This window comes from Oncorhynchus mykiss, chromosome 2, assembly GCF_057628025.1.
Source record: "Oncorhynchus mykiss isolate SJ-2025 chromosome 2, ASM5762802v1, whole genome shotgun sequence".
NCBI classification, from domain to species: domain Eukaryota; kingdom Metazoa; phylum Chordata; class Actinopteri; order Salmoniformes; family Salmonidae; genus Oncorhynchus; species Oncorhynchus mykiss.
The window spans coordinates 65,744,840-65,768,809 of NC_143023.1; the positions used below are offsets into that span (position 1 = coordinate 65,744,840).

Here is a 23,970-nt window from a genome sequence, read left to right on the forward strand (position 1 = left end):
AGAGACACCACTACATAGAGACCTTCGATGACAACAGCACGGCAGCAACACATGATAACACATGGCAGCAGCACATGTTAGCAACACAAAATATGGTACAAACATTGGGCAAAGACAACAGCACAAAAACAATACATCGCGCAAAGCAGCAACAACTTTCAGTAAGTGTCCATGATTGAGTCTTTGAATGAAGAGATGGAGATAACTGTCCAGTTTGAGTGTTTTTTGCAGCTTGTTCCAGTCGCTAGCTGTAGTGAACTGAAAAGAGGAGTGACCCAGGTATGTGTGCTTTGGGGACCTTTAACAGAATGTGACTGGCAGAACAGGTGTTGTTTGTGGAGGATGAGGGCTGCAGTAGATATCTCAGATAGGGGGGAGTGAGGCCTAAGAGGGCTTTATAAACAAGCATCAACAAATGGGTCTTGCGATGGATGTACAGATCCAGTTTACAGAGCAGTATATAGTGCAGTGATGTGTCCTATAAAGGAGCATTGGTGGCAAATCTGATGGCCGAATGGTAAAGAACATTTAGCCGCTCTAGAGCACCCTTACCTGCCAATCTATAAAATACGTCTCCGTAATCTAGCATGGGTAGGATGGTCATCTGAATCAGGGTTAGCTTGGCAGCTGGGATGAAAAAGGAGCGATTACAATAGAGGGAACCAAGTCTAGATTTAACCTTAGCCTGCAGCTTTGATATGTGCTGAGAGAAGTACAGTGTACCGTCTAGCCATACTCCCAAGTACTTGTAGGTGACTACCTCAAGCTTTAAACCCTCAGAGGTAGTAATCACACCGGTGGGGAGAGGGGAATTCTTCTTACCAAACCACATTACCTTTATTTTGGTGGTGTTCAGAACAAGGATATGGACAGAGAATGCTTGTTGGACACTGAGAATGATTTGTTGTAGAGCGTTTAACACAAAATCTGGGGAGGGGCCAGCTGAGTATAAGACTATCATCTGCATATACAGTGGCTTGCAAAAGTATTCACCCCCTTAGGCATTTTTCCTATTTTGTTGCCTTACAACCTGGAATTAAAATAGATGTTTTGGGGGTTTGTTTCATTTGATTTACACAACATGCCTACCACTTTGAAGAAGCAAAATATTTTTTCTTGTGAAACAAGACAAAAAAAAAAAAAACTTGTGTGCATAACTATTCACCCCCTCAAAGTCAATACTTTGTAGAGCCACCTTTAGCAGCAATTACAGCTGCAAATATCTTGGTGTGTCACTATAAGCTTGGCACATCTAGCCACTGGGATTTTTGCCCATTCTTGAAGGCAAAACTGCTCCGGCTCCTTCAAGTCGGATGGGTTCCGCTGGTGTACAACAATCTTTAAATCATACCAGATTCTCAATTGGATTGAGGTCTGAGCTTTGACTAGGCCATTCCAACACATTTAAATGTTTTCCCTTAAACCACTTAGGTGTTGCTTTAGCAGTATGCTTAGGGTCATTGTCCTGCTGGAAGGTGAACATCCGTCCCAGTGTCAAATCTCTGGAAGACAAACAGGATTCCCTTAAGAATTTCCCTGTATTTAGCGCCATCCATCATTCCTTCAATTTGGACCAGTTTCCCAGTCCCTGCTGATGAAAAACATCCCCACAGCATGATGCTGCCACCACCATGCTTCACTGTGGGGATGGTGTTATCGGGGTGATGAGAGGTGTTGGGTTTGCATCAGACGTAGCGTTTTCCTTGATGGCCAAAAAGCGAAATTTCTGACCAGAGTACCTTCTTCCATATGTTTGGGGAGTCTCCCACATGCCTTTTGGTGAACACAAAACATGTTCGCTTATTTTTTTCTTTATGCAATGGCTTTTTTCTAGTCACTCTTCCGTAAAGTCCAGTTCTGTGGAGTGTACGGCTTAAAGTGGTCCTATGGACAGATACTCCAATCTCTGCTGTGGAGCTTTGCAGCTCCTTCATGGTTATCTTTGGTCTCTTTGTTGCCTCTCTGATTAATGCCCTCCTTGCCTGGTCCATGAGATTTGGTGGGCGGCCCAATCTTGGCAGGTTTGTTGTGGTGCCATATTAATTCCATTTTTTTAATAATGGATTTAAAATGGTGCTCCGTGGGATGTTCAAAGTTTCTGATATTTTTTTATAACCCAACCCTGATCTGTACTTCTCCACAACTTTGTCCCTGACCTGTTTGGAGAGCTCCTGGTCTTCATGGTGACTCTTGCTTTTCATGGTGACCCTTGCTTGGTGGTGCCCCTTGCTTAATGGTGTTGCAGATTCTGGGGCCTTTCAGAACAGGTGTGTATATATATACTGAGATCATGTGACACAGATTGCACACAGGTGGACTTTAACTAATTATGTGACTTCTGAAGGTAACTGGTTGCACCATATCTTATTTAGGGGCTTCTTAGCAAAGGGGGTGAATACATATGCACACATCACTTTTCAATTTTTTTTTTCTCCAGAATTTTTTTCACTTCACCAATTTGGAATATTTTGTGTATGTCCATTATATGAAATCGAAATAAAAATATATTTAAATTACAGGTTGTAATGCAACAAAATAGGAAAAATGCCAAGGAGGATGAATACTTTTGCAAGGCACTGTACATGGATGGGAGAGCTTCCTACTGCCTGAGCGATGTTGTTGTAAATTGAGAAGAGCATGGGGCCTAGGATCGAGCCTTGGCGTACTCCCTTGGTGACAGGCAGTGGCTGAGACAGCAGATGTTCTGTCTTTATACGCTGCATTCTTTGAGAGAGGTAGTTAGCAAACCAGGCCATAGGCCCCTCAGACACCAATACTCCTTAGTTGGCTCACAAGAATGGAATGGTCTACCTTATCAAAAGCTTTGGCCAAGTCAATAAAAATAGCAGCACAACATTGCTTAGAATCAAGGGTGACATAATTTAGGACCTGTAAGGTTGCAGTGACATCCATAACCTAAGCAGAAACCAGATTACATACCAGAGAGAATACTATAGACATCAAGAAAGCCCTCTTAAATTAATACTTTGTAGCGCCACCTTTTGCTGCGATTACAGCTGTAAGTCGCTTGGGGTATGTCTATCAGTTTTGCACATCGAGAGACTGAATTTTTTTCCCATTCCTCCTTGCAAAACAGCTCGAGCTCAGTGAGGTTGGATGGAGAGCATTTGTGAACAGCAGTTTCCAGTTCTTTCCACAGATTCTCGATTGGATTCAGGTCTGGACTTTGACTTGGCCATTCTAACACCTGGATATGTTTATTTTTTAACCATTCCATTGTAGATTTAGCTTTATGTTTTGGATCATTGTCTTGTTGGAAGACAAATCTCCGTCCCAGTCTCAGGTCTTTTGCAGACTCCATCAGGTTTTCTTCCAGAATGGTCCTGTATTTGGTTCCATCCATCTTCCCATCAATTTTAACCATCTTCCCTGTCCCTGCTGAAGAAAAGCAGGCCCAAACCATGATGCTGCCACCACCATGTTTGACAGTGGGGATGGTGTGTTCAAGGTGATGAGCTGTGTTGCTTTTACGCCAAACATAACGTCTTGCATTGTTGCCAAAAAGTTCAATTTTGGTTTCATCTGACCAGAGCACCTTCTTCCACATGTTTGGTGTGTCTCCCGGGTGGCTTGTGGCAAACTTTAAACAACACTTTTTATGGATATCTTTAAGAAATGGCTTTCTTCTTGCCACTCTTCCATAAAGGCCAGATTTGTGCAATATACGACTGATTGTTGTCCTATGCACAGAGTCTCCCACCTCAGCTGTAGATCTCTGCAGTTCATCCAGAGTGATCATGGGCCTCTTGGCTGCATCTCTGATCAGTCTTCTCCTTGTATGAGCTGAAAGTTTAGAGGGACGGCCAGGTCTTGGTAGATTTGCAGTGGTCTGATACTCCTTCCATTTCAATATTATCGCTTGCACAGTGCTCCTTTGGATGTTTAAAGCTTGGGAAATCTTTTTGTATCCAAATCCGGCTTTAAACTTCTTCACAACAGTATCTCGGACCTGCCTGGTGTGTTCCTTGTTCTTCATGATGCTCTCTGCGCTTTTAACGGACCTCTGAGACTATCACAGTGCAGGTGCATTTATACGGAGACTTGATTACACATAGGTGGATTGTATTTATCATCATTAGTCATTTAGGTCAACATTGGATCATTCAGAGATCCTCACTGAACTTCTGGAGAGAGTTTGCTGCACTGAAAGTAAAGGGGCTGAATAATTTTGCACGCCCAATTTTTCAGTTTTTGATTTGTTAAAAAAGTTTGAAATATCCAATAAATGTCGTTCCACTTCATGATTGTTGTTGATTCTTCTCAAAAAAAATATAGTTTTATATCTTTATGTTTGAAGCCTGAAATGTGGCAAAAGGTCGCAAAGTTCAAGGGGGCCGAATACTTTCGCAAGGCACTGTAGGTTTGGCGATGATAGGGGCAGCAACCTTGAAGAAGAAAGGGTCTAAACTATCTGAACCAGATGTTTTTTGGGGGTCAAGTTTAAGGAGCTCCTTTAGCACCTCGGACTCAGTGACCGCCTGCAAGGAGAAACTTTGTAGCGGGGGGAAAAAAAGAGGGAGGAGCATCGGCCTAGTTGCATTAGAAGGGTTGGGAGATGAGGAAATGTTGGACGGGCAAGGAGGCATGGCCGTTTTCCAGAACTTCTTGGGGTTAGACCCATAGAGGGAGAACTGCTCCTTAAAGTAACTAACTTTGGCCTTCCGGATAGCCTGAGAGCACTTATTTCTCATTTGCCTGATCGAGAGCCAGTCAGCCTGAGCATGCGTGTGCCGAGCCTTTCACCAAATGGAATTCTTGAGGTGGAGCAACTCTGCCAGATCACGGTTGAACGAGGGACTGAACCTGTTTTTAATTCTCATTTTCTTTACGGAGGCATGTTTGTTAACAATACCACTGAAACCATCAAAAAATAAAGTCCAAGTGTCTTCCACAGAGGGGATCAAGCTGATTCTATACCAATTTAGAGGCCAGGTCATGAAGGAAGCCTTGCTCATTCAAGTTTTTTAGCAAATCAGAACAGGTCGTTTCACTGAGCAGCCATTACGAACACAGGCTGGAAAACAGTGATCACTAAGGTCATTACAGAGAACACCAGACTGATTCCTATCAGGATTATTTGTGAGGATAACGTCAAGGAGAGTAGACTTTTCTGGGTGTTTGGAGTCATACCTTGTGGGATTGGTAATAATCTGAGAAAGAGTTACGGAGTCCCATTGCCTTAGGACTTGGTCAGGTGGTTTAAGCATGTCCCAGTTTAGGTCACCTAGCACGACAAATTCAGACTGCTGATCAGGTGCTGATGGTGGACGATAACACCCAGCAACAGTCAACAAAGAGCTATTTGAAAGTTAAATGCTTAAAACCAGCAAATCAAAATTGTTTGGAGACAGACTTGGTGGAGACAACCGAGCACTGAAGGTGGTCCTTGGTAAAAAATTGCCACACCACCACCTTTGGAAGATCAGTCTTGCCAAAAAATGTTATAACCAGAAAGGTTAACAGTGTTCAAAACACTCTTTCTTAACCACGTCTCAGTAATGACCAACACATCTGGATTGGAGCTGTATTTATAGGGCAGCAGTGTATTTTGAACCCACAAACCAACTCCTCTACGTTTCTCAAATTGTCATTCAGAACAGCACAGTTTAATTTAATGTTGCATTACATTTTTTCATGCTGAACGCAGGCCAGGCTTTAGGCTCTGAGTGAGACACTGGGGCTGTTTCATTCCCGATAGGATTAGATAGCCGATGAGATCAACAGGCTAACTTCGTCTAGTTTCTGCCATATGGTTTGCATCTATCAAGTCCTCTCAAAGCCACAGGTGGAGGAAACAGCCATAGATGTTATTAATTGATGAGATTACCAAATTAAACTGATACATGGACAGAATAAACATATAGGAAGAGGTCATACCTGCAACTCCTGCAGACACTTTTTGCGAATGTGTTCAGTGCAGTCACCAACACACCAGGCCAGACTTATATGGAAGGAAGGATTCTAGAAGAAAAGTGAAAGTTCAGTATTCACTCTTCATCTTATGCAATACTGTTTATTTGTTTATCAATTCCTTGCTCAACAGTGCCACTAGTGTCTGAAACGTGCTCCTGCAGTGACCAAATCCTATGTCAATGCACCTAACAGATATTTGAGAGATGTCATAAGAATTGTGAGAGAGATAGAACAGTGATGGGTTGGAAATCAGTAGTGTATTTTTAATACGCTAAATTGTTTTGTGTTCAGACCTTGTAAAACGTGTCAAGGTTGAACTCCTCCATAGTGCTGTCCACTGCTTTCACAAGCTCTAGTAGCTGAGCCTGTCCTGTGGAGACTTCCATAGCCAGGAACATCCTGTCGGGGAGAGCAGAAGACTAGACCATAAGACTAGCTGCAAAATAAACCATAAGTCTAAGCACTTTAGAATGCACTTCTTCATTCATGCTGTCAATGATCGTGACAAGAGATCCTACTGTACCTGGTTCTCTCATCATTAGAGTAGACCTTCAGCTTCTCAGCCAAACAAATGAACCTATAAACAAGATCATAATCATTTTACCTCATCCAGACTATTTAGCATAGTATTTGTTTGCTGCCTGCGTACTTCTGGTGACATGCATCCTCTAACCAAAATATAACAGAGAATAGTAACTCCACTTCCACATAAACAAAGGGACTAAACATAATAGCTCGGTGTACTGAGAAGAATAGCAGACCTCCTGCTGTGTGTCAAGCCTGTTCTGAGGGACTGTATGAAAGGCTGGATCCAGTGATGCCTCAGAACCACTGTCTTAGATAAACTGAGGTGAAACTCATCTGTATGAGTGAGGGAGAAGCTGTGGGATGCTGCTACTTCAGTCATCTCATCAAGCAGCTCCAAGAACCCTTCCTCTGGGATGTCTAAGGAAGGAAATAAGAAGAAGTGGCAGGATGTTAAAACCGACAGCAAGCAATCCTTCAAGACAAAAACATTGTGTGTGTGAATGTATGCAGCTCTGAAGATAAGGCGTTTACATGGAAAGTACACGTAAGTTGCCCAGTTTCCCCTCTCGTGTTTGAAGGAGCGAATCCGTCCACCATGTTGCATGCTGTCGTCAGTCAGTGGGTCCTCATCTTCCTCCGTGAACATGTCCAGCACACTGCCAGGAACAGGCAGTCTCGACTTGGAGTCATCCTGCTCCCTATTCACAGATACACTTACTGAGATGTGATTAAAGATATCAATCAAGGAACAAATCAACTTATAACAATGAGACATACTCGTTTGGGAGATGTCATAGCCTATCTAGCTGACGATAGAGAACAGTTGAAACAATATTTGGGAAAGGAAGTTACCTTGCATTGAGGGTGTGCTCTTCTGATTTGTGCTTCTTCCTCAATGAGTTGTCATCTTTGTGCCAACTTTGCTTCCTTTTTGTTACATTCCCTCCTAATCGTAAATGTTCTGTCTCCTCTTCAGAGCTGCTACTATAACTGACTAACATTCTTCTAAATTAAGGTCATACATCAATCCTTATATCAAGTTTCTTGATTCGTGTCTAAAATCAATTTAAAAAAAAATGTGCAGTGAAGTTACAGAAACGTTGACTAACGAATGGCTTGCGATATTCTTCCGAGAAAAACACAGTTGTTGGGGGTAATTTATGTCCCCCTGAAACAAGAACGTTCAAATAGGTTCCATATTCAGTGACATATCGTACATAATTAATTTTGACAGTAGCCTATATTTAATCATAATTTACTTAATGTTAGTATCATTTAATTAGCTACTTATGTGGAGTATGTCAAATTCAATATGATTGTCTTGTCAGAAGTGATTATTTGAAACATCCTCCCTTTATAGCAGCATGATCTTCTAGATAGCATAGCAAAGCAGCCACACACCCTTACTTAAAATCAAATAACATTATTTGTGAAAATTCACAAGTGTATTACTGTAATGCATAGTTATACTCATTGACGAAAGATAAACGCTATTCGTTGCAGGTTCCGGGTATATGTTGTGAGCATGCCAATTAAAACTTGGATCATTCATGTTCCCGTGCCTGGGCAGGATCTCTGAGGCTAGCCAGTTAGCTAGCTAACGTTTTATTCCAAATACTCTCGCCTTTTTAAACGGGAGGAGAATGGCCCTGGCCTAGCTATCACACATTGACAGGGTGTTAAGGAAGTTACCCCTCTGGGCTGAATAGAATATTAGAAATGTAGTGCGGTCATTTGGAACGACACAAAAGCTCTGAATTAGTCGGACCCGGAGTGGCTCTTGTGGAAACCCGCCGCGCCACAGCTTCGTCAGGCCGAGGCTGCGGAGATGAAGGAACAGATTCTACGGCCTACAAATCATTTTCCATTTCTGAAAAAATTGCCAGACGCTACAAAGAACTTTCAGTGAAACGTTAAAGGTATGTTACCAGTAATACTGTCCTCAATATGTCACAAGTATCCTACTTCTGTAGATCAGTTAGCTAACGACATCAATAACCAAATATTTTCCGAGCCCAGCATTAGCAAATGCTAACTAGCTACCTCGCCATACAGATTTATGCTGCTGCAATCTGAGACAGACTGTCGCCCGCCACTGTAAAAATGATGGGCCGTATACTTTTCTCCCTTTTGTGGCAAATGGCGTAGTTAGCTAGGTTTGCGTTACTGCATGAACACCCCCAATGGATGCGTATTGATTGTGTTCACGCTGTGGATGATTTGCATACAACCAATACTGCAATCATGGGGGGATGGGGGTGAAGGATTTCTTCAAATGGGATGGCAGAGAAACGGATGGGTCAAATAGTCGTCACCGAAAGCCTGCCAACACAGACAGCTCGTTGATCACCCCAAACCAATATGATTGACCCATTCTGGAAAGGGTAGTGGCGTTCTGCTGACCAGATAGAATGTTGAAAAAATAGACTGGTACTCGGACTCACCAGTTTAGATATTGTCTGCCTCCTTATAATAGGTCTGAAATGAGGGCATTTGTTTGGATATATTTTAGTGTGTTTGTAGTGATGGATCATTAGGCAGGTAAACGGAACTGATGTAGCCTATCCCTCTAGAGCTTTAATCTGATGGATGGATAGGGCAATTTCTGTGTAAAACCCATGAGCACCAACATGTGAAGTTTATAGGAGCATATCACATTTGGTGTTAAACGAAAGCTAAGAGTATGTTTTGGGGAAATGGAGGCATAGATATGTTTTTCAACCATTTTCCATCCTAAAAATGTATTTAGGAATAAGCAAAAGCTTTGGTCACACAGATAGAAAAGGGGTCTTAAAAAACATCTACTAGGAAAAAGTCTTAAAAGGGGTTAGAAATACATCACAACACATGAATGTTAAAGTAAAGGCTCCTGCCAATTAATATTTAGTTTGACACATTATTTACCTTAAATATTGCCTAGTGTCTATTCATTCTGTTACCAAAAACCTACATACAGTTGCATTCGGAAAGTATTCAGACCCCTTGACTTTTTCCACATTTTGTTTTCCGTTATTTTCCGTTATAGCCTTATTCTAAAATGTATTTGGAAAATAACAATCTACACACAATACCCCATAATGACAAAGCTGTTTTTAAACATTTTTGCAAATGTATTACAAGTTGAAAAGGGAAATCACATTTACATAAGTATTCAGACCCTTTACTCAGTACTATGTTGAAACCTTTGGCAGCAATTACAGCCTCAAGTCTTCTTGGGTACTAGCTTGGCACAACTGTATTTGTGGACTTTCCCCCATTCTTCTCTGCAGATCCTCTCAAATTCTGTCAGGTTGGATGGGGAGCGTCGCTGCACAGCTATTTTCAGGTCTCTCCAGAGGGTTCAAGTGTGGGCTCTGGCTGGGCCACTCAAAGACATTCAGAGACTTGTTCCCGAAGGCACGCCTACATTGTCTTGACTGTGTGCTTAGGGTCTTTGTCCTGTTGGCAGGTGAACCTTCACACCATTCTAAGGTCCTGAGCAGGCTTTCATCAAAGATCTCTCTGTGCTTTGCTCTGTTCACCTTTCCCGTATGGATGGTGCCAGGTTTCCTCCAGATGTGACGCTTGGCTTTCAGGCCAAAGGGTTCAATCTACATACAGGCCTGATTGGTGGAGTGCTGCAGAGATGGTTGCCCTTCCGGAAGGTTCTCCCATCTCCACAGAGGAACTCTGGAGCTCTGCCAGAGGAACCATTGGGTTCTTGGTCACCTCCCTGACCAAGGCCCTTCTCCCCAGATTGCTCAGTTTGGCAAGTGGTGGCCAGATCTAGGAAGAGTCTTGGTGGTTCCATATTTGTTCCATTTTAGAATGATGGAAGCCAGTGTGTTCTTGGACTTTCAATGCTACACTTTTTTTTGGTACCTTTCCCCAGATCTGTTCTTCGACACAATTCTGTCTCGGAGCTGTACAGACAATTCCTTCAACCTCATGGCTTGGTTTTTGCTCTGACATGCACCGTCAACCCTGGGACCTTATATAGACAGGTCTGTGCCTTTCCTAATCATGTCCAGTCAATTGAATTTACCTCAGATAGACTCCAATCAAGTTGTAGAAACATCTCAAGGATAATCAATGGAAACAAGATGCATCAGAGCTCAATTTTTTATTCTCTTAGCAAAATGTCTGAATACTTATTTAAATAAGGTATTTCTGTTAGTTTTTTTGCCCACATTTTTTTTTTCACTTTGTCATTATGGGGTATTTTGTGCACTGTTCCTCAAATAAATGTGTTTTAGTAACATTTTCAGTGGCAATTGTTAAAAGTAGACTACATATTTAACTAGGCAAGTCAGTTAAGAACAAATTCTTATTTACAATGACGGCCAAACTCTCCCCTAACTCGGACGATGCTGGGCCAATTGTGCACCGCCCTATGGGACTCATGATCACGGCCGGTTGTGATACAGCCCAGGATCGAACCCGGGTCTGTAGTGACGTCTCTAGCACTGCGATGCAGTTTCTTAGACCATCACTCGGGAGTCTGTTTGTTCAACTTTGCAATACATTTTTTTTTTTGCTTGGCATACATTTTAAAGTGAAAAAGTGAGTGCCAGCCTCACTCTGTTACGTGGAATTGCCCATATAGTCGTAGCAGTGTTGTCTTCTGACCTGCTTCCTCTGAAGTATATACTTTTGGGCTCTGATAATTATTCTGTTGTCTAAGGGGAAGTCTCTGTGAAACTGAGATTTTGCACATCTTCTAGGAAGCCATAACACACACTGTAGTAATGAATAGTTGAATAATAATTGTTTCCTTTTTCTGCAGTTATCAGAAGAGGACTTGAAGACAGGTGGAGACGGTGTATTTTATTTTTTCTAAATTTAAATGTCTTTGCAGCAGGTGTTATTCCTCTGCACATTATTTTCAGACACAATTGATTGCATCTTAGAAACAAGCCCTTTGTCATATTTTCTACGTGCTTATGTTCGTCACTGACATGGCAGACTAAGTTACTGAGATTTTCCACCCCGTCCACCGATCAATGTACCTTTGATTTTTCTTCATAAAAAGACCCAGTACAATATAAAACTGAATCCCTACACGAGAGCCAGGATGTCCGAGGCGTGGCAGCAGCACGCTGTTGCTCCTCCTCCGGTGGTGCACACCATACCACCAGGGGCGGAGAACGCGTTGGGCTGTGCTGTCTACGGTATCGTCCTGCAGCCTGACCCTGCTCTGCAGCAGTCACAGCAGCAGCACCAGCATGGCCAGCAGCACAGCCAGCAGCATGGGCAACAGCAGCAGCAGCAGCACCCTGCCCAGGTACAGCAGCCTTCTCTGCAGGTAGGGGGCGAGGGCGGCCACAAGTGTGGGGCATGTGGCCACGACATCTCCCACCTGGCCAACCCACATGAGCACCAGTGTATGGTGAGCCAGGACCGCTCCTTCCAATGCACCCAGTGCATGAAGATCTTCCACCAGGCCACTGATCTGCTGGAGCACCAATGTGTGCAGGTAGAACAGAAGCCCTTTGTGTGTGGTGTGTGTAAGATGGGCTTCTCCCTCCTCACCTCGCTGGCACAGCACCACACCTCACACAACAGCACCAACCCCATGAAATGCTCCATTTGTGAGAAGACCTACCGACCGGGCTCCTCTGGAAACACCACGCCCAGCTCCTCTGCCACCAACCCTCAGCAGCCGTCTGCTGATGGAGCCTCTTCCAGTGGGAGTGCAACAGTGGGATCCTCTTCCTCAATTACATTTCCATCGGCCCGTGACAGGCCCTACAAGTGCTCTGTCTGCCAGAAGGGCTTCAGGCACCTGTCAGAGCTGGCCCGCCACGAGCGTGTGCACACAGGAGAGAAGCCCTTCAAGTGTGACACGTGTGACAAGAGCTTCAGCCAGTCCTCTCACCTGGCCCATCACCAGCGCACCCACAGCTCTGAACGCCCATACAAGTGTGCTGTGTGTGACAAGAGCTTCAAGCACCGCTCCCACCTGGTGCGCCACATGTACGCCCATTCCGGAGAGCACCTGTTCAAGTGCAACCTGTGTGAACTGCACTTCAAGGAGTCTTCTGAACTGCTGCATCATCCATGCCACCCACAAGGGGCACGCCCCTTCCGCTGTGCCACCTGTGGAAAGGGCTTCAAGCGTCCATCAGACCTGCGGCAGCATGAGCGCACTCACTCTGAGGAGCGTCCCTTCCACTGTGAGGAGTGCCAGATGAGTTTCAAACAGCAGTATGCCCTGGTGCGCCACAGGCGCACACACAAAAACCCTTCTGACCGCCCTTTCAAATGCAACCTTTGCGACAAAGGCTTCCTGCAGCCATCCCATCTGCTGTACCACCAGCACGTCCACGGCATGGAGAACCTGTTCAAGTGCGCGTCCTGCCAGAAGGAATTCAGTCAGTCAGGAGAGCTGCTGCGCCACAAGTGCGGTGAGTCGTCCTCTTCATCTAGGGACACAGACAAGCCCTACAAATGTGACGTGTGCGGCAAGGGATACAAAAAGAGTTCGACACTGCAGCGACATCAGAACTCGCACTGCCAAGAGAAGCCCCTAAAGTGCTCCCTATGTGACCGCCGCTTCCTGTCATCCTCAGAGTTCGTGCAGCACCGCTGCGACCCGTCCCGAGAGAAGCCCCTCAAGTGCCCCGACTGCGAGAAGCGCTTCAAGTACTCGTCTGACCTGAATCGGCACAGGCGTGTCCACACCGGGGAGAAGCCCTACAAGTGTGCTAGCTGTGACAAAGGCTTCAAGCAACGGGAGCACCTGGCCAAGCATCAGAGTGTGCATTCCAGAGATGCCCAGTTCAAGTGTGTTTGGTGTGGAGAGCGCTTTGGAGACCTGGGAGCTTTGCAGGAGCACACAGTCCAGCACACAGCTGAAGGAGGGGGTTACCCTGTGCCACCTTGCATATAGTTATGCCCCTCCATTCTGTACAAGTTCATAGCAAACGTCCCTGTCTACCATTAATTTGCAGCACCCAGCTTAACACACTTGAACTGGGCATCTCTGGAGTGCACACTCTGGTGCTTTCCAGAGATGCCCAGTTCAAATGCTTTGGAGACCTGGGAGCCTTGCAGGAGCACACAGTCCAGCACACATCTGAAGGAGGGGGTTACCCAATGGTAGGTTACTCTGTGCCAACTTGCATATAGTCACGCCCCTCCCTTATTTTCCAGTTCATAGCAAATGTCCCTGGCATTTGCCCTAATTTGCCCCCAGCATATAGAATCCCTAACCTCACTTCCCATCTGAAACTGTTATCAGTCTCCCCTACCCCCAAAATCCCATACAAATGATCATTGTCTCATAAAATGGAAGTCACAGCTTGTCATTGTACTGCCAAGTGTCACTGCTTTAGGGCTACCATCTGAAGGACAGAGGAGAAGAAACCATCAAGGATATGTCTTTCACTTCAAACTCTAGGGTGGATGTTCTAGTCCAGGGCCCAGTTTCTGAAAAGCATCTTAAGGCTAAGTTAATCGTTAGAACCTTTTGTAGGAGCATCGTTCAATCTCTGAGCTGTTTCCCAAAGCCATCGTTATTGGCGGTGCACTTGAAAGCGCTCGTAATCTAACTCCTGCCTCAGACCACTCGTAGAACAGCGAAGTGCGACGTTAAATGCTTTTTCGTCTTCCCGCGTCACTTTATATACACAAGATCTCCACTAAACTTAGAATCACATGGTTTATCCCTCTCTGTGAACAAAGTTAACTACAAATGCACAGTTGCCAATATCTTTGCAATTGATACAAACAAGCAACGTATAAAAAGATGCTTCAAATGAAAACTGAGATTACTGCACTCAAACATACATACAGTAGGCTATAGTCCTATTTCAACCATATTGAAATACATTTAATGTTCAGTAAATTCAGTTATATTTTGCTAGCTGTACACTACTGTCTCATTTGTCTCAGTATACTGTATTTCATGATGTGTAGCCTAACGTGTGCAGTGATGTGCCAAATCAGTGATATTTTTTTGGGGGGGGGGGGCATTTTTATTGGCATTAGAATGGCATTAGAATAAGCTGCCTCAATATTTGCAGCGGTAGGTAATAATATCTCTCTAGGAACTCATCCGTAGTCAGTATTGTGGAATACTTCTGTTTCGATCCTATCAGTATCGACACATGCTCCAACGATGCACTTAGCGACTCTTCTCTCTGTGTGGTGTTTTGCGTAACACATGTTATGTCTTCGGCCATTGTAAGAAAGATGAATCGTTAAAACACTCAGAAGCCTAAGTTCCACTGCTTTCGGGGAAACTGGGCCCAGGTCAATTACCTTCTCCTCTATCCTTGAATCAACTGCCCAAGAAGGAAAAAAGGAAAGAAATGTACATCACCACATTAGCCTACATTTCTGTCTATGAAAAGCTTTGTATTTGTACATAAGTAACCTTGTAGACTTGTATAGGAAAGGGAATGTGGACCAGTTCCCCTCAACCTGCTCGACAGGTCTGTAAGTGTTAAGGGTTGCACCATGACCCAGAACTCTTCTCTTGCCAAAAGTGGTTGTCACTCTAGAACCCATCTACAGAGTTGCTGCATGCAGTAATGTTCCATACTCTTACCCAGGATAGACTTGAATTATTGCTAAGTTTCAGCAGTTGCTACAGTCTGCTGATGGCCTCTTGCTTTTTTTTATTATTTAGGAATCAATTACGCTGTATCAACGCTGATATAAAATGTTTTTGTTGGGTGGGTAGTGGGTCGAGATTATTGTGTATTGGTTACTTTTCCACAACCTCATATCACTGTAGTAGCAGTGTATGTATATACACTAAAATCAGACACCTCTTTACCCTTTGTGCTTTAGTATTTTTAAGCTTTTTATGTATAAGTATCAACTCCACAACTATTAGTGTTTTTTTTTTTGTGTGTTTTTTTTAAACATGAGGGTTTATTGTGCTATTGTGAAATATTACATATGCTTGTGAGTGTATTTGGAAGTATATGTTTGTATCAAAACACCATTGTACTGCACCAGAATCCCAAAGGTGTGGAGATTAACCAGCTGAAGTTTCATCTCACTGCTATATAGAAATTGTATAGAAATCTATATTTCACACTAATATACAGTTGATATTCCTACCGAGATCAGTGTAGACTCTGCTGAAAACGTGTAAAAACCTGATCAAGCTTCCTCTTACTACGTGTGTGTGTGTGTGTGTGTATATAGTACAGTATGTATGTTTACCAGCTCCACTGTCTGTTTCTAAAACGGCATTAGCTGTTTTGTATGTTACTATTTTTTATCATATGGGGACTGAAATGTTTTTTCTTCTTCATTAAAGTCATAGTTATGATAGATTGTATGTCAAGTTTCCAAGGAGAACATTGTCTGTAAGTCCTACAAGGATTCTGACCCCTTCGTGCTCCTTTTGAAATTTTAGGATGAATGATTGTTGAATCATGTCTGTGAAAATGGAATCCTGGCTGTGAAGTGGATTGTATAATACATACATTTGGGGTAGAATTTGGGCAGGTCTGTAGTTTTAGTTAACCCAATTTATGTCAGAGAAACTTATCTGCAGTATATTTGTGCAGGTCATGCTAACTTCTGGTTTTTATAGCCTTTAAAAAATATAAATAAAAGCTAGCATCCTTACCAAAATGGGCTGCTACAGCTTAATTGCAAAAATTATGGATTTACCCTCTCGTCTAAGTAGTAGACTTTTAAGTCTCATTCAGAATGGCTCAAATTGACCTCAATTTGGGTTTTTGATGTGTGCAGGTGTTTTTTAAAACATTTTTTGCAAGTGAAGCATTTCAAGTGGTCATGTTTTGTCCCATTTGGTGGTGGATTTGTGGTTTGAGTGCAGTATTGACAGTGTTTTATGATGGGAGATGGTAATGATCATTTTGAGGAAGGTTCTTTTTATAATCAGATTCAGTTAAGACTGTTTGGCCTTAATCTGGGGTCAGGGTTAATTAGAAACCCATTCTACTCCAGATCTGACTGCCTCCATGTTGTTGATCTGTTCCTTGTACTCTGTTTTGTTTTCCTCCATTGGCATCTGATGTAGGCTAACATTTGGTGTCATTTGTCTTTTGTCTGTCTTTTCTTAAATGTGTTCATGTCTTTCATCCGGCATTAAGACAACATAAAAGAGCAGTTAGGAATTTATTATTTTTGTAAAAGTACTGTATACGTTTTTGTCTTTCTCTTCAGTTTATTAATACCAAATTTATATAAACATTGTTTAAAATCTATATAAATATCTATATTCTTGGAAGGAGTTAACAGGGTCTTTTGGGATGTAGGGGGGGGGGGGGGGTGTTTGTTTGATTGATGGAAGGGTCATTAGGAATGTGATTGACATGAATTTTGATCTAGTGTAGTGCAGAACAGTTAGCCCCTGCCCGTTGACCCTGTTTTCTCTGTTCTGTGCATGCTTGCTGTGTTAGTTCCTGTAATCTGTCCCAGGTATTAGTGCTTCAGATAGTACTTATTCCTCTTATCGCTTTTTTTCAAATTGTAGTATGTGAATGACGTTAAAAAAAAAAAATTACGTGACAACGTACAGTATGTGTACATTCATGCTAAGATATCTGTATGTAGCATTCAATACACACAGCACTAACAAATAAACTTTTTTCATTTATAAAGGGGTGTGTCATGCGTGTTTAATTGCAGAGGGAACTGACCGGTATTCTTTTTGAAGTATGTAGTGTGACTAAAATCACAAAATGTTCTAATTTGTAATAGGGTCTATAATGCTTGTTCAAATGCAGGTTATGACCTGTCCTTTATGCCACACGGTAGAAAGCTGGCACTTACCATTTGATAATGTAGTACAGAAATATAACACATTTTCTGGTTAATAGTGACTTGATGCATGATTGTTCAACCATTTTATAAACATGTTCCATATACTGCAAGTTAAACAAAAAAACAGCTATATTTATATGCGGTTTTATCTCAGTTTACAAAAGAGTGATGGATTTATGACTGGTTTTGGGCTGCTTTGGATTATTGAATAAAGTATTAGGAAGCATGTGAGGGTTCACCGGGCATAAACTGGTCCCGCTCTTCAATCATCAATCAAATGTATTTATAAAGCCCTTCTTACATCAGCTGATGTCACAAAGTGCTGTACAGAAACCCAGCCTAAAACCCCAAACAGCAAGCAATGCAGGTGTAGAAGCACGGTGGCTGGGGAAAAACTCCCTAGAAAGGCCAGAACCTAGGAAGAAACCTAGAGGATCCAGGCTATGTGGGGTGGCCAGTCCTCTTCTGGCTGTGCCGGGTGGAGATTATAACAGAACATGGCCAAGATGTTCAGATGTTCATAGATGACCAGCAGGGTCAAATAATAATAATCACAGTGGTTGTAGAGGGTGCAACAGGAGTAAATGTCAGTTGGCTTTTCATAGCCGATCATTCAGAGTATCTCTACCGTTCTTGCTGTCTCTAGAGAGTTAAAAACAGCAGGTCTGGGACAGGTAGCACGTCCAGTGATTAGGTCAGGGTTCCATAGCCACATGCAAAACAGTTGAAACTGGAGCAGCAGCACGACCAGGTGGACTGGGGACAGCAAGGAGTCATCAGGCCAGGTAGTCCTGAGGCATGGTCCTAGGGCTCAGTTCCTCCGAGAGAGAAAGAAAGAAAGAGAGAGAATTAGAGAGAGCATACTTAAATTAACACAGGACACCGGATAAGACAGGAGAAATACTCCAGATATAACAGACTGACCCTAGCCCACCGACACATAAACTATTGCAGCATAAATACTGGAGGCTGAGACAGGAGGGGTCGGGAGACACTGTGGCCCCGTCTGACAATACCCCCGGTCTCGCAGCTGACTTCACATTGCACAACACAAATTCATAAGCAGTACAGAAGCCATCGTAATACAGCTGGCTGGCTACGAGAGGCCTTAGCTGTGATGTATTGCAGCACATAGGGTACGTGGAAGTCTTTCAGCTGGCCTCACAGTTTCCTGTTTAGGGTTCTGTCTGCACAAATGGTAAAGGTCAGAGATTTGGATATAATGACGAGATACTCATGTCTCCACCCTAACACGCTGACTACACCATCCTCGTTGCGTGCACTAGTGTTGCAAAAATAAATTGACATGTTATTCAATCATTTTTATCCAAACTGCTCGTGGGCGTCAACGAGCATCTGCATGGCCAGGCGCTAAAATAGAACTAGATCTCCTTATTAGTTTTTAGGAGCATATACCCACGTGTGTGGGATTGAAAGATAGGTCCACACTCCCGTCCAGTTGGTGGTGGTAATGCATCTTAAAGTTGGTTGCCAACTGCCATAAAAAGTCCACAGAAGAAGACTGAAGGAGGTGTGATTACTGGAAACGAACTAGGTTTCCCCTTTTATCTGTATATTAATTGTCGGAGAAGAGAACACATGATTTTGTGTCTCAAAATGGGTAAAAATTCTACAAATATCCACATAAAAGGACCTTGTACATTTCAGGTAAAACAACAAGCCAATGTGTATATCCCAGGAAAAATTAGCTAGCAACCGCAAGCTAGTTAAATGTCTTTGAATGTTTCATGTGTTTTGACCTGTCCCCAAATTAATATAGTTGGTTCAGTGTTCGTTTTGAAGTTTCAACCTGCGTGTCCTGATTGCGTCTGGTGTGGATGGATTCATGCACGTGCCCGGTCTAGTCAGCATGTAACAACTGGATTGGTTGTTACACAGCGGAATGGTGGGCTGTTAAACTCCTGCCTATTCCTCTCTTTGGATTGGTGGATACATCTCATTAATATTTTTTGAATATTCGATGAGGGGTGTTGACGTCAATGGAGATATATGCTATGCTACGAGCCCAATGTCATGTCATGAATATGCATAGGTATCTCGAGACAACAACGATATAGTGTTTTTTCTCAAAGTTGTCGGGATATCACGTGTCCTACTTATGTCAGTACACTCGTAACAACTTAAGCATTACGAAACTTCTTTTCAAATACACCTCACGTAGCAGGTAAACCATTACATTTTTTGTTGACCAAATTCGACCCTCACATTGACCTCCATACGAAAACAGATTTCTGGCGGAGTTATTTCTCTCGTGTGCCCTCTTCCTCTCTGTAAAGATGCCTTGTGTCTCTGCCCATTCTTTCCCATCAACCAATCAAAGTCAAATTGCAGACGATCCACTTGTGCGTTCTGCCTTTTCTCATTCCTGCCCAAGGAATACAGGTATAGGTAGCTGTGTCCCGGACTGGTCTCGGGAGTAGTGGGTGTGTCAAAAGGAGAGGGTGTGTCAAAGTGCTCTGCCAATGGGACGCTCTTGATTGAACGGCTTTGTCTAGAAAGAGTTCACATTGGTCAATTCTAGACCGTTCTCTATCTGATGTTGAGGAAACTACTGACATGCAGCATTGTTTTGTAGCTAATATTTTTCCTTTGCTTTTGCCTATTTTAAAGTCACTCACTGTCCATAAAAACTGCATCACCAGATTAGCATAAACAGTGGGTAACACTTACAATAGCTTTTTCTATGTGATAACCAACGTATCAGTAGTTATAGCACACGCAGTGGCGACCCGTCAATCAGGGTTTTGAGCCCCACATTTTTAGCAATTTTTTTTATTTTTTATATATATATATTTTTTTAGGCTTACCTGTTTTGCATGTTATTTTGACATTAATATGTGCAAACAATGTAAAAAAAAAGAAAAAAAAGAAAAGAAAAGGGAATGGCTTAATAAAGCCGCATACAAACATGGTCTCTTGTTTGCATTCTTGAGTAATGCAGGTGTTTGAGCCTAGCTCAGTGATTTCTGTGGTGGTGGGGCAGCCAGCGGAAAATACGGAGGGTAGGTGTTGGTAATGTTCTCTAGTTGCGCCATGATTAGCTCAGTGTTCTGTCACTCGTGGGGACAGTATGTCACTGCCATGTTTAAAGGTAGACCTCGAAAATTCAAGCCCCTTGGGTGCTGCCATAGAGTTACATTACAAGTGCCCAAGCAAGGTCATTGGCCATAGATACAATTACGTCAAATCACATTATATCATTATCTACAGTAGCTTTGATTGGACTGAGCATGTCAACATCATACTTTCAAAATCTTAGCTAGCAGTCATCATCATGAATCAAGTCGAGATTCTACTGGTAAATCCTTTTTAATCCTTGTCATATGAAGATAAATAATGAAGAGAAATTACAGATAAATCATATCGGAGCCTTTTTATTTCTCTATTTGGTTAGGTCAGGATGTGATTTGGGTGGGCATTCTAGTTTTCTATTTCTTTGTTGGCCGGGTATGGTTCCCAATCAGAGGCAGCTGTCTATCGTTATCTCTGATTGGGAATCATACTTAGGCAGCCTGTTTTCCACCCTAGTTTGTGGGATGTTGTTTTTGCACAGTAGCTGTATAGCCCTGCAGAATTTTTTTTTCTTCATTCTAATAAAGTACGATGAACACTTTCCACGCTGTGCTTTGGTCTCATTCCGACAATGGACGTAACAGTGCCTTGCAAAAGTATTCATCCCCCTTGGCGTTTTTCCTATTTTGTTGCATTACAACCTGTAATTTAAATAGATTTTTATTTACATTTTATGTAGACATACACAAAATAGTCCAAATTGGTAAAGTGAAATTTTAAAAATTACTTGTTGAAATGTATTTTTAAAAACGGAAAAGTGGTGCGTGCATATGTATTCATCCCCTTTGCTTTGGAGCCTCTAAATAAGATCTGGTGCAACCAACTACCTTTAGAAGTCACATAATTAGTTAAATAAAGTCCACCTGTGTGCAATCTCAGTGTCACATGATCTGTCACATGATCTCAGTATATATACATACACCTGTTCTGAAAGGCCCCAGAGTCTGCAACACCACCAAGCAAGGGGCACCACCAAGCAAGGGTCACCATGAAGACCAAGGAGCTCTCCAAACAGGTCAGGGACAAAGTTGTGGAGAAGTACAGATCAGGGTTGGGTTCTAAAAAAATATCAGAAACTTTGATCATCTCACGGAGCACCATTAAATCCATTATTAAAAAATGGAAAGATTATGGCACCACAACAAACCTGCTATGAGAGGGCCACCCACCAAAACTTACGGACCAGGCAAGGAGGGAATTAATCAGAGAGGCCACAAAGAGACCAAAGATAACCCTAAAGGAGCTGCAAAGCTCCACAGCGGAGATTGGAGTTTCTGTCCATAGGACAACTTTAAGCCATACACTCCACAGAGCTGAGCTTTACGGAAGAGAAGCCACAAAAAAGCCATTGCTTAAAGAAAAAAATTAGCAAACACGTTTGGTGTTCGCCAAAAGGCATGTGGGAGACTCCCCAAACATATGGAAGAAGGTACTCTGGTCAGATGAGACTAAAATGAAGCTTTTTGGCCATCAAGGAAAACGCTAAGTCTGGAACAAACCCAACACCTCTCATCACCCCGAGAACACCATCCCCACAGTGAAGCATGGTGGTGGTGGCATCATACTGTGGGGATGTTTGTCATTGGCAGGGACTGGGAAACTGGTCAGGATTTAAGGAATGATAGATGATGCTAAATACAGGGAAATTCTTAAGGGAATCCATTTTCAATCTTCCAAAGATTTGAGACTGGGACGGATGTTCACCTTCCAGCAGGACAATGACCCTAAGCATACTGCTAAAGCAACACTTGAGTGGTTTAAGGGGAACATTTTAAATGTCTTGGAATGGTCTAGTCAAAGCCCAGATTTCAATCCAATTGAGAATCTGTGGTATGACTTAAAGATTGTTGTACAGCAGTGAAACCCATCCAATCCAGCAGTTTTGTCTTGAAGAATGGGCAAAAGTCCCAGTGGTTAGATGTGCCAAGCTTATAGAGACATACCGCAAGAAACTTGCAGCTGTAACAAAGTATTGACTTAGGGGAGGGGATTTCTGCATAAATTGGATATTATCCTACACCACCACAACAGTAGACAAACACAGGCTGCTTAAATTAATAACACACAAACAATTATACATTTTAATGTCTTTATTTAACACACTATGTCAACATTCACAGTGCAGGGTGGGAAAGTATGTGAACCCTTGGATTTTATAACTGGTTGACCCTCCTTTGGAAGCAATAACCAAACATTTTCTGTAGTTGCCGATCAGACCTGAACAACGGTCAGGAGGTCCGAACTCTGACTGGGCCTCTCCAGAAGTCATATTTCCCTCTCTTGAAGCCATTTTGTTGTTGATTTACTTCTGTGTTTTGGGTCGTTGCCCTGTTGCATCACCCAGCTTCTTTTGAGCTTCAATTGGCCACCTGATCGCCTTACATTCTCCTGCAAAATGTCTTGATAAACTTGGGAATTAATTTTTCTGTTGAAGATAGCAAGCCATACAGGCCCTGAGGCAGCAAAGCAGACCCAAACCATGATGCTCCCTCCACTATACTTTACAGTTGGATGAGGTTTTGATGTTGGTGTGCTGTGCCTTTTTTTCTCCACACATAGTGTTGTGTGCTCCTTCCAAACAACTGAAATGTAGATTAATCTGTCCACAGAATATTTTGCCAGTAGCACTGTAGCACTGTAGAACATCCACTGGCTTCTCTTGGCATGCATGCCACTGGGTCTACTTTAACCACTTCACCAAATCTTTGCCAAACATTACTTTTCTGGCCCTTCCTTCATTTGCAACTCTTCATTTAGCAGATTTTCTCTTATTGAATTAAACTCCGACATTTTCCTTTTCCCCTCTGTGGATCAACGTTAACTTTTTCTGCCTGTCCCCAAAAGCATTTGGCAATTTGCATGTAGGCTATTTGTTAGGCCCTAAAGTTGAGGTTAGGCCCTAAAGTTCAGGTTTATGCACTAATGCCAAAATAATTAATGAAAAAAATGACATGAAGCCGATAGATATAAATTGCACAATAATTATACAGCCTCTGTGTCTGTGGATACTTTCCCCTTAATGTATTTTTCATGTCAGCCAGGCCAGTCAGTCAGCCAGCCAGTTTTTTTCTTGTATACTACTCAAAGATATTTGACTAATTAAGTCAAATTCGAAATTAACTGCAATACACTGGGGTCAAATATATTAGCATAACTAAGCTACACAGAACCCCGGTGGACGCGTATTAAAATGAGAGGCTATTCTCCATGTAAAACCTGTCCCAGTCACTGAAGTACACTAAGGTCCCAGTGCAATATTCCTAGCACTGCCCATTGTGGCGTGGCATACATAGAGCTAGCTCTAAGAAATATATGTATTGGACTGTCATACATATACAGCTAGATAATGTGTTTGATAGGTCTAAATACAAGGACAAAATTGTTACCACTTAAAATCTTAATAATCATTATGATCATGTTCCTGCACAAACACAGTCACTTTTTTATAGTATTTTTCTTTAAAAACAAGGCAATATTTCTAGCAACTAAATTACATTTCCCATTATTTATGAATAAGTATATCTTCCTAGTCTCTAGACAAATGTTAATGCTTTGATATCATGAAATTGTCAATGATCAATGATGGGAGTAATTATTTGCAATGCATTGACACACTAGACGGCACTGCAGCCTTTTCTAAACCTGGAGCCACGTGGCCGTTCCACAAATTTATCCAGAGAT

The 23,970-nt window shown here is 42.5% G+C and overlaps 2 protein-coding genes across 6 annotated transcripts in view; one reads left to right on the plus strand and one right to left on the minus strand.

Moving 5' to 3' along the window:
- The window catches only part of LOC110493968 (U6 snRNA biogenesis 1), a 22,975-nt gene extending 15,005 nt beyond the window's left edge, over nucleotides 1-7,970 (minus strand). The window contains exons 1-6 of one of the 4 annotated variants that reach the window (XR_016487857.1): nucleotides 7,315-7,585; nucleotides 6,994-7,160; nucleotides 6,696-6,879; nucleotides 6,458-6,511; nucleotides 6,228-6,333; nucleotides 5,899-5,982 (exon numbers count right to left, since the gene is read on the minus strand). Coding sequence is in view for 2 of the 4 variants with exons in the window: in XM_021568604.3 (XP_021424279.1) it covers nucleotides 5,899-5,982; nucleotides 6,228-6,333; nucleotides 6,458-6,511; nucleotides 6,696-6,879; nucleotides 6,994-7,175; nucleotides 7,315-7,463 (759 nt within the window). In the remaining 2 variants the exon portion in view is untranslated. Of the gene's footprint in view, nucleotides 1-5,898; nucleotides 5,983-6,227; nucleotides 6,334-6,457; nucleotides 6,512-6,695; nucleotides 6,880-6,993; nucleotides 7,176-7,314 lie in introns of all 4 variants that reach the window. The other 3 variants (XR_016487855.1, XM_021568604.3, XM_021568612.3) reach the window with 3 other exon arrangements.
- On the plus strand, nucleotides 7,360-17,033 carry znf319b (zinc finger protein 319b). Of its 2 annotated transcripts, XM_021568579.3 has the most exons (3): nucleotides 7,360-8,381; nucleotides 11,228-12,848; nucleotides 13,014-14,742. In XM_021568579.3, the coding sequence occupies exons 2-3, from the start codon at nucleotides 11,516-11,518 to the stop codon at nucleotides 13,331-13,333; spliced, it is 1,653 nt and encodes a 550-aa protein (XP_021424254.1). In that variant the 5' UTR covers nucleotides 7,360-8,381; nucleotides 11,228-11,515; the 3' UTR covers nucleotides 13,334-14,742. The 2 variants fall into 2 exon arrangements, with proteins under 2 accessions (XP_021424254.1, XP_021424246.1); XM_021568571.3 differs by having other exon boundaries at nucleotides 11,228-17,033.
- The last annotated feature ends 6,937 nt before the right edge of the window (nucleotides 17,034-23,970 follow it).